The following is a 16,850-nucleotide window of genomic DNA, read 5'->3' as shown; positions in this document are numbered from 1 at the left end:
CCTTGTATTCTCCATGTTTCTGAGTGTGGCGTACTTTTGAAAATAGATTCCTTTAATATGTGCCTTCCTACTTCAAAACACTTTCCTGCAGCTTTAAGAAACAAACCACAGTAAACAAATAACTCTTGGTGCAATTACACTGCTACAGAAAAATCCATGCAAAAATTCAACCAAGCAATGACGGGAACTTGGACTGTAATACTGTATGTTCTGTCAAGGTCTGCCTGCGATGCACAGCACAGCTCCCCAAATCAGACCGGGGTTTCGGTGGTCCAGATCTGCTTTCCCTGTCTCTGAGGATCTTTGTGTTCCCTCGACAACAACTACAACGCTCCATCAACTTGGCAACTAGCCTGGCACAGCGTGCCGAGTAACAAAGAGCCCCTGTGTGTCTCACCAAGAGACCACGTCTTTAAACATCATGCATGTACATCAGAGCCCCTGTGTGTCTCATAAAGAGACCACGGCTTGAAACGCCTCGCATGTAGATCAGAGCCCCTGTGCGTCTGTGTGTTTAAATGCCTCGCATGTACATCAGAGCCCCTGTGCGTCTGTGTGTTTAAACGCCATGCATGTACATCAGCCTTGCATGCTGCCAAAACACTGCAGGAAAGAAATGCCAGGGAGCAACAATCAGCAGCACAACTAATAACAGACAGTCCATTCAGAATTAACAAAACACCAGAACATTCTCCCCACTTCAGATCTCACCAAAAAATGTTATGATGTTAATTTGAACTTTTACCTGCGCCACTCAAACCTCAGCAAAGACAACAGGCTACACTCTGTTATGCCGGGCACTGACATCAACGCAGACGGTAAAGGACAGGACAAAGCAGGTTACCAAAATTTCAGTGAAGGACAAAGGCAGTTTGTGCCTGTTTGCGGCAAGTTTTTTTCATCAAAATCAGGGACAAACGTATTCTGCCCTAGCGTTAGAGGTTTGCCCTGTCATCAAAATCTGGCCCAATGTCTCATACAAACTAGAACAAGCACATTCTAGTCAAAACGTTTCTCATTGAATTTAATACATTCCTTTCAGACATTACTTGAAGACATTGAGAAACATTTCTAGTGGAAATGTTGTTCATTTCATTTTTTTAGCTTCTTTTAGTATTTCTAAAAGCTCAGAGCAGCATTCCCAGCGTCGACATTCACTAGAGACCTCTGCTCAGGAAACCCCTGAACTGGAGGACTGGAAGCCACAGGCACAATGCCAGCTGGTCCCCACAGGTTTGCACAGCTAATTCTGCTAAAACATTTACCCAAGCAAAGCCAATAAAAGGGGCACCACACTGACAGCATATCAAGACATAACCAAACAAATTTACTGCCAGCTCAATTAGCCACAGTGTAGAGATAACAAGCACAACAGTGGCTTGGTTAAACTCCTTAAAAAATAAAGACTTGAAGACTTCTTTCCATCCCTTTCTGTGAAATACTCAAGTTGCAAAGCCTGGTTACCGAGGGAACACTTAGACGTGGCCCGCGTACCAGGGTGATGCTGCTATTTTGTTCATGCACGGCATCAAGAATTTTTCGCAACATACTCTTTTTATTTATGTATATGCTCTGAGCACACTCTTAAACTCAGGGGAGACGTTCAGGAGGACATTAAGATGTTTAAAACTCCTGTAGTGGATTGTTTGTCCACTGGGCTTGCAACGTATCCAGATGACTTTTTAATAATAAAGAAAATCACACAGACTTTAATTTGAAGTTTTAACGAAAGAATCAGAGCAGTAGTAGTGCTCTTTTCGGTTTATTAAATGCTTATGTTAAAAATTGGATTGGTTGGTTGCGCAGACCACCATAAATCCCAAGTAAAAAGCAGTCTGGGCGATCCAGTGCTTTACAGGTTTAACAGCATTAATACTTCAATATAGTAATACAGATATGGTTAATTATATGCTTAGTCCATACATGCATAAAGCTAAAAACGCCCACCGCTAAATTCTAGAACATTCAATATATATATATATCACTCTCTTAAGACTAAAACATAATTTCTATACCTTATAGCAATGCATCAATGTAAGAGATATTTAATTCAAATATATGCTTACCTTCCAGTATATGGAAGTGTAGTGTAGGATATACTGAAAAATAAGAACTGTCCTCAAAAAGGCAGAGACTTATGAATACGACTAAACAGCAATCAGTTTTTCAGAGATCTTCAGAGCATGGACCACACAACTTGTAGTTAGCAAGTCGTGCGATACTTGACTCAGGTTGGTTTAAATCATTGTAACCTGTTCATAATTTGCTGCAATATTATTTATGCTGGTTTTATATTCTTTAAAACACAGTACAATTATTACAATATTCTGACTGTGTCAGTTAGTACTGAACTTCTTTAGTTTTTAACTGTAGTATGTTCTTTCAACAATACTGTTATTTGTATAACAGTTTAACTTTAAATGATTTTATAACATATATTTCTAATTAAGTTATTTCAGTGTAACAGTTACTCCTAGAAATTGTAATATTATTTTACTCTATTGATAAATCTTTCAAGATTTTAAGGGAAGGTCCAGTTATTTATATCTAAATACAGGCTAGAATTAACATATTAAAATGTAATAGTGTTATAGTGACTGAACTGTGTCTGACCTTCTTCACTATTCATACAAAATCCAGTCAAAGCAGGTTTTAAGACAACCTTTGCTTTTTCTTACTATAATCAAACCTAGTTCGATTGCTTCTAGAATATTTTAATTGTTGTTCAATAGATTCTACCATTCTGCTCTCATTGGATCAGAATGTTTTGAGACTCTGAGTCTAATTAAAAAATATGTTTCTGCCTGATAAGGGAGGTTTGGAACTTTCAGCAGGTCAGCCTGACCTTCAATGCAATTAACTCCTTCTCACAGGCCTTACACAGATCTGCTAATAATATTTTCTAATGTTTGTATATTCTTTAAAATACATTACAGTTATTACAATATTTGTTGCAGTTTCACAAATGTTCAATTTGTATCCCAAAGATCAGCCTGCTTTCAGTAGCTGTGACAGTCTTGGGTCAGTTTCTGCTCTCAGTGAGTCAGTTTCTGCTCACAAAACTTAAATCTTGTTAGCTGGGCTCCCATCTCTACATTCTCCTTCCCATCGTTAGTGGGCAAACACATTTTAACTGAATCTGGATCCATCAAAGAACCGCACATCCTTGCAACCAAGGCCTTCCTTGCAAAAGGATCTAATGACTTATAGCACAAAAGGAACATGCTAGAACCGTCTGTGACAACTGCTTCAGGGATGGAAAGACGACTCCTACTGCACAGCAGTTTCACCCATCCCTGGTTTTACTACGAGTTTGATTAGCCACAGTGTAGAGGTAACAAGCTCAGATGTAAAACAAGGATTGGATCAAACTGCTGTACAATGGGGGAGCCTTATTACCATCCCACCGCTTTGTATATTAGAGTTGACGGTTCCTGTAGCTGTGCTCTTTTAGAAAGGACAGGTGATGTGAGCTCAACTGTAGCTGGTCCAGCGCAGCAGAAAGGAGGCAGAAGAAAGATGCGCTGTGTTTGAACTGAACCAAGGCAAACAAATGTATCTAATTCAACTGTGACTCATCCAGGGCTGTATAACTACATGGCTATAGTTAGTCGTTTAGCAGTATAACTGCACGGATCTGGGTATAGTGACATGGGCTGCGTTGGTTTTAGGATGATTATGCATAATAAAAAAATGTCTCATCTGTGCTCAGACTGGCTGAAATAACCCTGAGTGTTGTATAACTCAAAATCATCTTAAACAACAAACACAATGAAGTCACGTAGGAGTCCCAAGCACTCAGTCTGTATGGGGACTGCAGGTCTGTGAGATACTGGCGTCTGATGTTCACACTTAGTTCTGAGTCACATGTGTACAACACTCTGGTTTCTCTACTCTGTAACTGCATTTAACCACAAACCACATTTTAGTGTGGTTGTCTGAGATAAGCACAGCTTACCTGACATTTGCTATGTTTGTACCAATTTACTGCGGTAAAAAAAAAAAAATTGACAGAGCAGCATAATAAAAATTGACATGGCATAGATAAATGTGGACTTGCATGAAGACAGACACAGACTCAGAGACAGAGAGACAGACAGAATAAGACAGATAATAGACAGAGAGACAGACAGACAGACAGGGAGGGAGGTATGCATGTTTCACCACAATGGCGTCGCTGGCTCCGGTGGACAGGTAGATGTTGTTTGGATCAGAAGGGATTCCTCCGTCTCGCCTCTCGATATATTGCGCCACGTCCTGACGAACACAATCGATACCCTGACTGGCACTGTACGCTCCTGCACACACGCAGAGAAACACGGGGTGTGAAATAAGGAACACCATGGGCATCAAAGTTAGAGATCAGACAAGGAACAGCAGATGCCACAGTCTGGTGCTTACTATGCCATTTAGATAGTACAGGGTGGGGTAGGGCAGGGGGGTTATTAAAAACATAAGAAAGTATATTAATGAGAGTCAGTTCCTGGGAATTGACTGATCCTCAAACTCAGGTCTTACAGGATCCCAGTGATTCAGCATCAACAATGTGACTAAGTAACCCATTCCATATCCTCCCCACTCTCTTTGTGTCTACTTCCCTCGGTTCTACTTAATTTCCAGGTGTGTCTTCCTGTCCTTATTTTATATCCTGTCCTATGTGTATCTCCAGTTTATTTCCAGCTGTGTCCTCTGGTCCTGGTTTCTGTGCTACACTTAAAGCATTGGTTAAGGTTATCTGTCAACTCCTTTTAGATACCGCATGGTGCATACTGTGCATTTAGATAACAGTGGAGTCGAGTGGGGTACAGCAGGGGGCTCGATTACAGAGTGCTGCCCAGAGAAGAGAAAGGGATGCAAGGAAGCTGTGCTCACCAATGCTGCCACCTCCACAGGCCTGCAGGATCCTGCGAGCTCGCTCTTTCGCGTCCTCGGGGAACTTGTTATCATTCAGGAGGTCCGGGTAGGCGCACAGAGCTATCACCTGAGACAAGAGAGAGCGAGAGAGGGGTCAATACGACACACAGACATCCTAACACACTGATACACTAAACTATACAGAGCAATCACCTGAGAGAGGGAGAGGGAGAGGGGTCAGTACAACACACAGACATCCTAACACACGGACACACTACACTATACTATACAGAGCACTCACCTGAGAGAGGGACGGGGGGGGGGGTGGGGGTGTGGAGAGAGAGAGAGAGAGAGAGAGAGAGAGAGAGAGAGAGAGAGAGAGAGAGAGAGAGAGAGAGAGAGAGAGAGAGAGAGAGAGAGGAGCAATGAGAAAATTAAATCTCAGCAGAGAGATGATTCTATAACTACTATTTATTATTTTGTTTATTGTGTCATAAGTTGTGATAAAATGATAATAGTTTATACATAAAGATCTTAAGAATATTTTACTACATTTAACTAAGAAGACATCACAAATAAGACAAGAGAAGGAAAAGAGTGCAGTGTACAGGAGAAAGAAAACAAATCAACCCCCACCATCTCTGCAGGCCGGTTGCAGAAACTGTTACATCGAAGACTCCGAACCAACTGCCACTGGAACAGGTGGGTCCAGAGAGCTTTGAAATATGATACCCAGCAGAGCTCAGGACTGTACAGGCTAAGAAGACCTTTAAAAATGCTCTCTTAAAAAGACAGCCCAGAGACACTAATGGCAGACTTCTCCCTATCTGGAGAGACCAGGACCAAATCAAACCTGATGTTTTCACAAAGCAGCCAGCCGCCTGGTTCAATGCTCTGTGTAACACATTAAGGCACTTTAAAAGGAAAGGCATCTGCAATGGCAGACAATTAGTGATAACAGAAGACACAGACACTGACATCATTGTGTTTACATGCAATATCTATCACAGTGGCACTGTGCTGATACAAGGCTGTGAGGCCAGCCTAGACACTTTTGAACAGTCTTTCCAGAGTGAAGCAACAGGCTGAAAAGGAGAAGCTGCACAGCAGGGCAGACAGGGTATTGACTAGATTGCTGCAGATGCCACATCCAGCACACAGCCTGCCAGGAACACTGCCCAGCTCACCCCCAGTCTGTCACCAAAGATGCCCAGCCCTGTGAAAGCCATCAAAGACTGCCTGTCAGACCTGGAGAGGGAGTTTACTGAATTCAGAGAATCTATCACAGCCAAACTAAACCAAGGAGGAAGTATAGAACGGCTAAAAGACAAAATCAATAAAATAAAAAATGAACAAAGTAGTGATGGCTGAACTGAAAGCACAAGCGAGCGAGCTGCAGTTAGAGAACGACCGTCTGAAGAGCGACATGAAGAAGGTCAGAGAGGAGCTGCAGAAGAAGGCACCGCTCAGTGAGACCTGGAGCCTCCACAGAGAACTGCAGAGTCTGAAAGACACGCTGGCACAAACAGACACACGCAGCAAGACAGCGCCAACCAGGAGTGAGAATCAGATTCAGTCTCAGATTGAAAAGGCAGAGTCAGCATTGGCTGCTGTAGAGAGACAAAAGGGGAAGTTGCAATCCCAGCCTTCAGAAAGGGATGTTCTCAACAGCGCTGTGAACCCCACACAACAGCAGAGAAGAAACACAACAACCAACACCAACACAGACATAGACAATGAAGAGTACGAGACACCAACACCATCCCCTGAAGAACAGGCTCAACCTTCAAACCCCCAAACCAGCAATAAACACCCCCAGCCTGACGTGGCGATTCTCATTGACTCCAACGGGTGCTACCTTGACGAAAGGCGTCTGTTTCCGGGAAAGCGCATCACTAAAATCAGATGCCCCAATACAGAGAGAGCCTTCCAGACTATAGCAAAGCCACAGTTTGTAGCCCCAAAATACATCATAATCCACACAGGGACAAACGATCTGCCGCAGCATTCCGAAGATCTGCCCAAATCACCGGAACAACTGGTTGAACTGGCCACACAGCAACTCCCCGCAGCCAAAAATCACTCTCTCCACATTGTTGCTGAGAAAAGATGTACCAGAGCACAGTATTCATGAGATTAACAGGAAGATCTCAAACAGCTGCGCTCGCCTCCCCAGTGTGCACGTAGCTCATCACCATGCACTCCAGCTCAGACACCTACATGACGAAGTCCACCTCAACCAACAAGGGATGAAAATCTTTGCAAAAACCATCAAAGATGTCACCCTTGGCTGAGACCCAGCCAGGACCAGCAGAGAACCAATGCCAGCCTGCCATGCAAAGAGATACAGAAAGCTCGGAAGGAGAGGTCCCCATGAACCCACACCGTCTGCACATGGACCAGGAGCAGCACCCCCAGGCCCCCCAGACACCCCCACCTCCTCCAATCCTCAGGAACAGCCCCGCATCGCCCCCAGATGCTACGCAGCAGCAGCTTCAGGTCCAGCTACTCAACAACATCCGAACTGAGTGACATCAAGCAACTCCATCACATAATCAGCTCCAGATTACTGACAGCATCGGCTGCAACCAGGGTGAGCAATGGACTAGCTAATGTGTCTATAAGGTGTGTGTATGAGCATGTACAAGTGTGAATACATCAACTCCCAGTCATCTTCTGAAATTATCCCCCCCTCCCCCCGTCTAGTCAATGCCCGTGGGGTATGGGGAGCTCAGAGTGCCCTCACAGAGAGTCAGGTGGCATTATTATTATTATTATTATTATTATTATTATTTGTTTATTTAGCAGACGCCTTTAAAAAGCGTTGTCCCTCTGTGCCCAGACTGTGTGTCAGCATAGAGTGTTTCCATTATTATTTGTTTATTTAAAAGACGCCTTTATCCAAGGCGACTTACAGAGACTAGGGTGTGTGAACTATGCATCAGCTGCAGAGTCGCTTACAATTACGTCTCACCCGAAAGACGGAGCACAAGGAGGTTAAGTAACTTGCTCAGGGTCACACAATGAGTCAGTGGCTGAGGTGGGATTTGAACCAGGGACCTGTGTTTCTTTCAAAACTGCACAGTTTAGACCTATGTAACTAAAGGAAGAGTAAAACAGGTCTGATTATTGAAATGATGGTTGTCAGCTATAATCACGGTGCTCATCCTGACCCCTGACCCCTGCCTTACCTGTCGCAGGAAGGTGATTGGCCGCTGGCCCAAGGCGTGGGCATCTCCGATATTGGCCTTGATGACCTCAGTGAACGGCTTCTTCACACCCTGAGAGAGAGAGAGAAAAAGAAAAAGAAAGAGAAGATCACACAATAGCTACACACACTCATTCAGCCCATCAGTGCTCGTCCGGTTGCAAGTAGTTGATTGATCTCAATACTTTGTCAAGTTAAAGGATCCCAATGATCCCCATTCATAAGAACAGAAGAACACTCTGTGTAAAGAAGTGTCTCCACTTAATTTCCAGCTGTGTCATCTGGTCCTGGTTTCTGTACTGCACTTAAATACTGGTGAGGGTTAACTTTGTCAACTTCATTTAAGTTTTTAAAGATTTCAATCAAGCCCCCCCCCCCCCCCCCCAGTTGAAGTTATGGATGGATTATTACTTGACTCATTAACTCCTGGCTTCATTTTGTTGCTTGTATTTTGACATATTGTTATTTTACTCATGTTGTTATCAGGACTATACACTCTACTGAATTTTATCCCTTTGCCCTAGAAAGCTTTACCAATATTTGGCACACTAGTTAAGGAACTGCTGACCCCATGTAGATAAGCCACACTTTCATAATTAACTTTCATTAATTTTAGTGCTCCTAAATCAATATACAACTGCCTAACAGCTCCAAAGTAATCTTATCTGTTAACTTTCTACCCTACATGGAGAGGAAAGCAAATAAACTCTTTAACTTGTGGATTTCTTAGTATTGTGGGCTTGATTCTTAAACTGTGTTCATGCATTTTAGGTTTCACAAATTGGAACAATTTAAATTAGTAAATCTTATTCTCAACTTTATCAATGAGTTTGTAGGTGCAGGTTTGCAGAGATACCCTACCAATCCCTCAGCTCTAACCACTAGACCACACTGTCTCCCTCTCATCCAATCCCTCAGCTCTAACCACTAGACCACATTGCCTCCCTCCCTCCAATCTCTTAGCTCTAACCACTACACCCCACAGAGTAGTGTTAGGCACATTCCCCTGGGCTCTGACACAGAAGCAGGGGAAGTTCACAGTCTCTGGGCGATCTCAACCCTTCAGAGCTGCGCCTAGTCAACCAGTGCAAGAGAACCACATGAGCTCTAGCTAGGCTTTCACCCTCAGATCTACCCCTCCAAGTCTTGTACATAACCACACTGCCTCCCAGCTGCTCCGCTCTAGCTACTACTAATCATGAAGCTGCTCTCAATCAAAACACCCGATTTCAGAATATTCCAGCCCCTTGTCTCATCCACGTCAGACTACCAATATGTCCAGTTGACCCTGTCTCTTATACCAGTTAATATGTACAGTGAACATGTGTCTACGCAGGGTTGTCTCTTTTTACAGCTTCACTTCACAGTCCTCCTGCTCACCTAAAGAAGACACCCTTATACCACTAGAGACAGTCAGCTGGGCATATTAACTGATATAAGAGACAGGGGCAACTGAACACATTAATGGACATAAGAGACAGGGTCACTGTACATATCAACTAATATGAGAGACACGGTCCACTGAACACATTAACTTATACAGTATAAGAGAAAGGGAGAGAGTGTGAAGCTTAAGCAAATATTAAAAGCCTCTTTTTGAAACCTGAAACCTACTTAAAAAAAACTAGGGGGAAATGACCCAGCTATACCAGAGGACAGTTGTGTTCACGAGAGTCACACACATACTCCCACCTCGGACCCAGCACACTAGCGATACTGTACCAAACGAACGAGACTCTGGGTCTGTGATCTGAATCTCAACAGTCTCTGCAGGGGCCTGTGGTTCACTGTCCTGCAGAGCTGTCGATCCCGCTGTGACTGCCTGGATACAGGCTGTGCTCTGTGTCTTTAGAACAGGATGTGCGAAGAGTGGAAACAGCTGCACATAGGAAACCACATGAACTCCTAAACGATGCAGGCCAACAAAAGAGCTCTCTGCAACACAACAACCCCCACCCCTATCCCCCAAGCCCACTCACTCCACAGCCAGCCAGCCCACTCAGCCAAGAGGAACACTCCACTGTACACCAGCACGGCCAAGAGGAACACTCCACTGTACAGCCAGGGAGAGGGAGAGGGAAAAGGAAGCAAGGCAGGGAGATAGAGGGAGAGAGGGAGAAGGTGAGGGTGACAGGGAGAAAGGGCGAGAGGAAAAGAGCGAGAGGGAGAGGTATTTTGAAGGCTATTTTGAAATGATTTGGCTTGTGGTTATGAACCATGCAAAAACCTAAACTTCTTAAAAACAGAAAAAAGTAAGGATTGGAAACCAAACATTACAGGGTAAGAAAATAATCTATTCTGTCTTTAAGCAGTCCCTGTGTGTTACTGACGGCAGCACAGTTGATAGGTTGTCTGTCAGTGAGAATTTGACCTTCCTTTTGCAGAAACAAGTTCAGCACACAAACACAACCTAATAAACATCACACGGATATCATATGACAGTATGTGAAATGGCAATATTACTGCCAGCCCTTACAAAGCTAAAATTTGCACCATAAATTTGCAAATGCTTTTCCTGTGGTTCTAGTATGCGTTTGCCATAGCTTACCGTGGTTTGCCAAGCTTTTTTAATATGCTTCACAATGCATACATGTACCTTACCATGCTTTCACTGTGCTTTATTACACTTTGCTGTGCTTTAACAATGGCAATCTTTGATAATGGAATCAATAAGATTTCAGTCTGCATTTTGCTCTATTCACCAAGCTGCTCCAGAGCAGTTTACAATAGCTTCTGACTGTGTAAACTGATAGTACCTCCCCGTGCCCCGGTCGTGTTCACACTGTGTAAACTGATAGTACCTCCCCGTGCCCCGGTCGTGTTCACACTGTGTAAACTGATAGTACTTCCCCGTGCCCCGGTCGTGTTCACACTGTGTAAACTAATAGTACCTCCCCGTGTCCCAGTCGTGTTCACATTGTGTAAACTGATAGTACCTCCCCGTGCCCCGGTCGTGTTCACACTGTGTAAACTGATAGTACCTCCCCGTGCCCCGGTCGTGTTCACACTGTGTAAACTGATAGTACCTCCCCGTGCCCCAGTCGTGTTCACACTGTGTAAACTGATAGTACCTCCCCGTACCACGGTCGTGTTCACACTGTGTAAACTGATAGTACCTCCCCGTGCCCCGGTCGTATTCACACTGTGTAAACTGATAGTACCTCCCCGTGCCCCGGTCGTGTTCACACTGTGTAAACTAATAGTACCTCCCCGTGTCCCAGTCGTGTTCACATTGTGTAAACTGATAGTACCTCCCCGTACCCCGGTCGTGTTCACACTGTGTAAACTGATAGTACCTCCCCGTGCCCCGGTCGTGTTCACACTGTATAAACTGATAGTACCTCCCCGTGCCCCGGTCGTGTTCACACTGTATAAACTGATAGTACCTCCCCGTGCCCCGGTCATGTTCACACTGTGTAAACTGATAGTACCTCCCCATGTCCCGGTCGTGTTCACATTGTGTAAACTGATAGTACCTCCCCGTACCCCGGTCGTGTTCACACTGTATAAACTGATAGTACCTCCCCATGTCCCGGTCGTGTTCACACTGTGTAAACTGATAGTACCTCCCCGTGTCCCGGTCGTGTTCACACTGTGTAAACTGATAGTACCTCCCCGTACCCCGGTCGTGTTCACACTGTGTAAACTGATAGTACCTCCCCGTGCCCCGGTCGTGTTCACACTGTGTAAACTGATAGTACCTCCCCGTGCCCCGGTCGTGTTCACACTGTGTAAACTGGTAGTGCCTCCCCGTGCCCCGGTCGTGTTCACACTGTGTAAACTGATAGTACCTCCCCGTGCCCCGGTCGTGTTCACACTGTGTAAACTGATAGTACCTCCCCGTGCCCCGGTCGTGTTCATACTGTGTAAACTGATAGTACCTCCCCGTGCCCCGGTCATGTTCACACTGTGTAAACTGATAGTACCTCCCCGTGCCCCGGTCGTGTTCACACTGTGTAAACGGTTTCACGGGGTGTGCTCATAAAGATAATTCCACCATGCTGTGGATACATCGCACATGTCACAATGTTCGCTGTGCTGCCCTCTTTCTTTCCACTTAGAGCTCATAGGCGTTCCCTCTACAGAATGCATGGCTCTGGCTGAAAGCATTGAAACTGGACTGCTTTTATTATTATTATTTATTATTATTTGTTTATTTAGCAGACGCCTTTATCCAAGGCGACTTACAGAGACTAGGGTGTGTGAACTATGCATCAGCTGCAGAGTCACTTATAATTACGTGTCACCCGAAAGACGGAGCACAAGGAGGTTAAGTGACTTGCTCAGGGTCACACAATGAGTCAGTGGCTGAGGTGGGATTTGAACCGGGGACCTCCTGGTTACAAGCCCTTTTCTTTAACCACTGGACCACACAGCCTGTGTGCATTTTCACAGGATTTATTTAAAGCCTGTGAAAATGCACACAGGTTTTTTTTTTTTTTTTTTACAGGGTCAGATTTACTAAGCATTTTCTCAGTGAAATAAACCTCTGCTAATGTCTGAGGTGTGTGTACAGGAGCCTTTAAATCAGTGTTGCAGGTGTTTTTGTCTGAAAGTCTTGAAGCGGTTGTAGCTGACAAAATAGTCGTGAAGGTTCAGAAAACGTGTATTATCATTTAAAAACATGATATCTGGTACTACACTAGGGTAAAGAAATGTTTACTGCATTTTTGCTCCAGTGCAAAGTATAAATGTTTCAACATTGTTTAATATTTAAAGTAGTGTTTCCCCAACAGCTCCATTATGAACTAATTGAAAATGACACCCCCCGCCCCCCTCCCCCTTACCAAGCTTATCCATGCCAACACCCAGGTAACAGCCCCCAACAACCGATTTATCACAATCCATCACACCATGATGCTTCCACAAAGAGAGGACAGACAATGGTTCTGATTGGGCAATGTAATCAATGAGTGTAGGCAGACAGGGACAGTCTTTACCGTTTATGTCTCGACAGAAGAACTGAATATTTGAGTTACCCGTGAAGAACCATCATGTTTTCTGTTTATACCAAGCATAAGGAACCGTTTCCTCTTTGAGACCGATTTAATTTTTGTTTACTTTTGTTTTATAGCCTGCCAATCGCCACGGGGAGCCACTATTGTGTCACACAGCTACAAGCGGGCTTTTTGCTGTTGATGATGAAACATTGGTATCCTTTAGACTCAACTTGACAAAGTGAGATTTAGTACAGTACTAGGAACCAGACGAGCACTGAAGGGCTGAACAGCCTCCTCTCGTTCAAAAATGTCAGTATGTTCTTAGGTGTTTCAATGTACTTTGAACTGCAGGAGTCTACAACCCAAACTAAGTATTCATGGCTGTATTTGAGTGGCACACTATCACAATTACTATAGCTAGAAAACATTCAGCAGCGCCCAATATCAAAATACTAATCTATTAGGTTTCTTTTAGTATTTCACCACTGTAACACGCCTCCAAGACTTTGCCAGCCTTTAAAATAAAGTAATATTTATGCAAATAAAAGTAAATGTACATGATCACTCAGTATGTGATTTTACATTTTCTGCAGAGGACACAGACACCTGACTAAATATTTAAATCCACATAACTGACTTTGTTTTTTTTATATATATATAATTCAGTGTCTGCTAAACGTTTTTCTCAACAACAACAAAAAAAAACATGTGTAGGGAAATCTAAAATATGACGGCACTATATACGTCTTGGAACTAAACGGTTTACAGAATAGTCAAACAAGCTCTGTAAATGTATTCCTGCTGCATATAACGCAGAGGGCGCTCAAGCAATACGTACTGCTGCCGGAGTCATGTAGTGTCTGCAGCAATAACCTCTTGGGGACAAAACTATATTGGAGTCTTCTACTAGATTTACAGCTGCGTCGTATCTAGAGAGCACGTGAGCGCCTAAAATGAATGCTGCTTCAGCAATGGGCACAATGCACAAGACACAAGCCACAAGCTATGCTGAGTGACAGAAAGAGACCTGTTTAAGTTCCTTCTCCAGCTCCACGGCGCGGATGACGATGGGACCCCGGACCGCGTATTCCACTTTCTTCACGGCGGGGTTCATGGTGTCCACCGTCAGCACCTTTCCCCGAGACTGGAATAACACCTCAGACATCTTCCGTTGAATGAAACTGCTCCGATGACCCACAGAAAACCCACAGAAATGTCTGCAACAGGGAGACAGAGAATAAGCACGTATCCGAGATGTCGGGCGCTGAAGAAGTCCAATGGTAACTTTAAAACCAGCTGCCCCGTCAGCAGCTCTAAGCAGCAGTAAACTCATTGCAAACAGGCGCGCTTCGAGGCTGCGTAATATAATGTGTTTATGGAGAGCGGCAGGGCAATGGGGATTGCTCTACACACCGCTGGAATGGAAAAGCACTGTTCACCTAGAAAAGGTACCTTTGGACTTGCCAGCTCGCTCGTTTAAAGTTCACCAGCGAGATAGAAAGATCAATACAAGTGTTTATGACTAGTGCTCAACCCGACTTGAATGTAAAACATGTCTCTGTTCGTTTTACGTCCAAGCACCTCCCATAAAACTGCACCCATACCCGTACACCTTCCAAAAGTTCTGTTCCAGAACTAAAATAAAGAGTGCATGACGTGCTGCTGCCTTCACTTACCTCCGGCTCGCTATGCGAGATTTTAGCCAGGGCAGGACGGAAGCAGCTATCCAAACTTTTTTTCTGAGGAAGGGGGAGGGAGGAGGCTGTGCTGCTGTCAAAATAGATAGTAATAACACGACTAAGCGACACACCTCTTTGAGCAGGCTGAATCATGGAGATGCATGTGAGGACTGAGGAATGTCAGTTTGTTTTGCATACAGAGCTGTGCCCCGTGGCTACTACTGTTATTATTATTTATTTATTAGCCGACGCCCTTATCCAGGGGCTATAATATATATATATATATATATATATATATATATTAGCTTAAAGTGCCAGCTGCCAAAAGTTTCGATATGTTTTACATATATTTCTCAAGGGAGCACGTTTTTGAAACTTGAGGTATTTATAGGTTTTTGACGGCATGACAACTACTTGTTATCATTTATATTCAAATCCATGATTTATTCTTACATGATGTAATGGTGTTCTATATATCGTGACATCATTTTAACTTCTATCTTTTAATCTTTATTAATCCTAATTAACATTATTTTATATAAACTTATATTATCATGCAATGCTGGCTCTGAGGATCAGTCTAGATTTGGCCTCCCCAGCGCATCAGCATGCACAACTTTTGAATGAATTTTGTTTGTTTATTTATTTCAATGCTATATTGGAGTTAATTCATTCTTTTCTGTTGAGTCCCGCTGGCATAATCGCGTTCAGTCTATTTATCCACTTACTTTCTTTAGTCGAAAATCATAGAAATTATAGATATCTATAGAAACCAGAGCGATCTACTGATATATCTTTTAGAGAGGGGCAGGATTCTCTACAGAATTTTTTTACGGTACTTTTCTAAGGGAGGACACAATTATTTAAAATGAAATAGTTATAATGTATAGTCTGTACAGTTATACAAATTGTAATTGGCAGAATATTGTTATTTTGTATTTATGTACTACATGAAAAATACAATAAAATAATCTGTTAATTGGATTTCATTATGGTGTATTTCTTTTGTTAAAAACTGTTTATGTCCAAAAATAACTATTTAAGAGGAAATAACTGCAGCATTTAACAATAATAATAATAATAATAATACTTATAAAGGTTTACTACGGTATTTTTGCACTAATCTATTGGTCTACCATAAATTACCGTGTTTTTCTTTGTTTTTTCAATGTGCTTTACAATGCTCGTGCGTTACCGTGCTTTCACTATGCTTTCTTACACTTTGCTATGCTTTTTCAATGGGGAACCTTTATAAGGGAATACATCTAGCATTTAATTGATAAAACACTATGGTTTTATAATATTTCAAAGTTTAGAGTTTTTAAACAAACCAAACCGAGACTTAATAAAGTGGCTGTGTGCCCAAGTCTAAATCTGTAACTCCAATACAGCTTAAAAGTATATATTAAAAAAAAAAAAAATACAGAGTTCCAGTTCCAGCTAGAGTTTTACGCACAGTTTACATGTCTGCCGAAAGGCTAGTGTAAATAGGAGAAGAGAGTACGGTATTTAATAATTCAAAAAGTCATACCTGTCTGCCCCAGCGCCTTGTCTTGAATTAACAGCAAACAAAATAACACAACGCTGCTCTGCGCAACACTGAGCGCTGATTGGCTAACAGGCATTCAGAGCCACGCCCCGAGATGTGTCTCAAGAGCGTACCACCAAATGTTCCTGTCAGGACACTGCACTCTGATTGGTTAACATATTATTGTTAATAAAACAATTAATAATCCTCTCCCAACACCAAAACCCTAAACCTGAAGTCAGTATCCTATACTGCAGCCATTACACATCAAAAGTAGTTCATGTTTGGCAGTGAATAAGCGTTTTTGTTACTTTTTTAAAAAAGTGACCGGAGGTGCTGACTTCCTCAGTTGTCCTGACAGAACATTCGTGGTACCTTTGTAAGCACTGCAGCTATTGGTACTTAAATTGGTGCAAAGTCAGCTTTGTTTCTGGCAACTTGTGACACAAAACGTTTTAAGTGATTATTTTATTAAGCAGTGTCCAACCTTGTGAATAGTGTAAAACACCAAGTCTAAACAAGCTTGACTTTACTTTGTGAAAACTACTTGAAGTTGCTCGGTGTTTCATGGGCTTAATGCGGTAGTGGACTATACTTCTGGCTGAAGTCAAGCGCGCTTTCCAAAACCGAAAAAAGAATAT

At 43.1% G+C, this 16,850-nt stretch overlaps 1 protein-coding gene across 4 annotated transcripts in view; it reads right to left on the bottom strand.

Annotated features, from left to right (window-relative positions):
- The window catches only part of LOC117400279 (alanine aminotransferase 2-like), a 28,332-nt gene extending 12,025 nt beyond the window's left edge, over positions 1-16,307 (bottom strand). Inside the window, exons 1-6 of one of the 4 annotated variants that reach the window (XM_059023026.1) lie at positions 16,213-16,307; positions 14,679-14,772; positions 14,030-14,219; positions 8,046-8,135; positions 4,873-4,981; positions 4,165-4,298 (exon numbers count right to left, since the gene is read on the bottom strand). In XM_059023026.1, the coding sequence (XP_058879009.1) occupies positions 4,165-4,298; positions 4,873-4,981; positions 8,046-8,135; positions 14,030-14,219; positions 14,679-14,772; positions 16,213-16,306 (711 nt within the window). In that variant the 5' untranslated portion in view covers position 16,307. Of the gene's footprint in view, positions 1-4,164; positions 4,299-4,872; positions 4,982-8,045; positions 8,136-14,029; positions 14,220-14,454; positions 14,474-14,678; positions 14,773-16,212 lie in introns of those variants that run through there. The other 3 variants (XM_033999988.3, XM_033999989.3, XM_033999986.3) reach the window with 3 other exon arrangements.
- Positions 16,308-16,850: the final 543 nt, after the last annotated feature.

This window comes from Acipenser ruthenus, chromosome 4, assembly GCF_902713425.1.
Source record: "Acipenser ruthenus chromosome 4, fAciRut3.2 maternal haplotype, whole genome shotgun sequence".
Lineage (NCBI taxonomy): Eukaryota > Metazoa > Chordata > Actinopteri > Acipenseriformes > Acipenseridae > Acipenser > Acipenser ruthenus.
The sequence above is the reverse complement of the archived record's forward strand: the minus strand, read 5'-3'. Positions and strand labels throughout refer to the sequence as shown.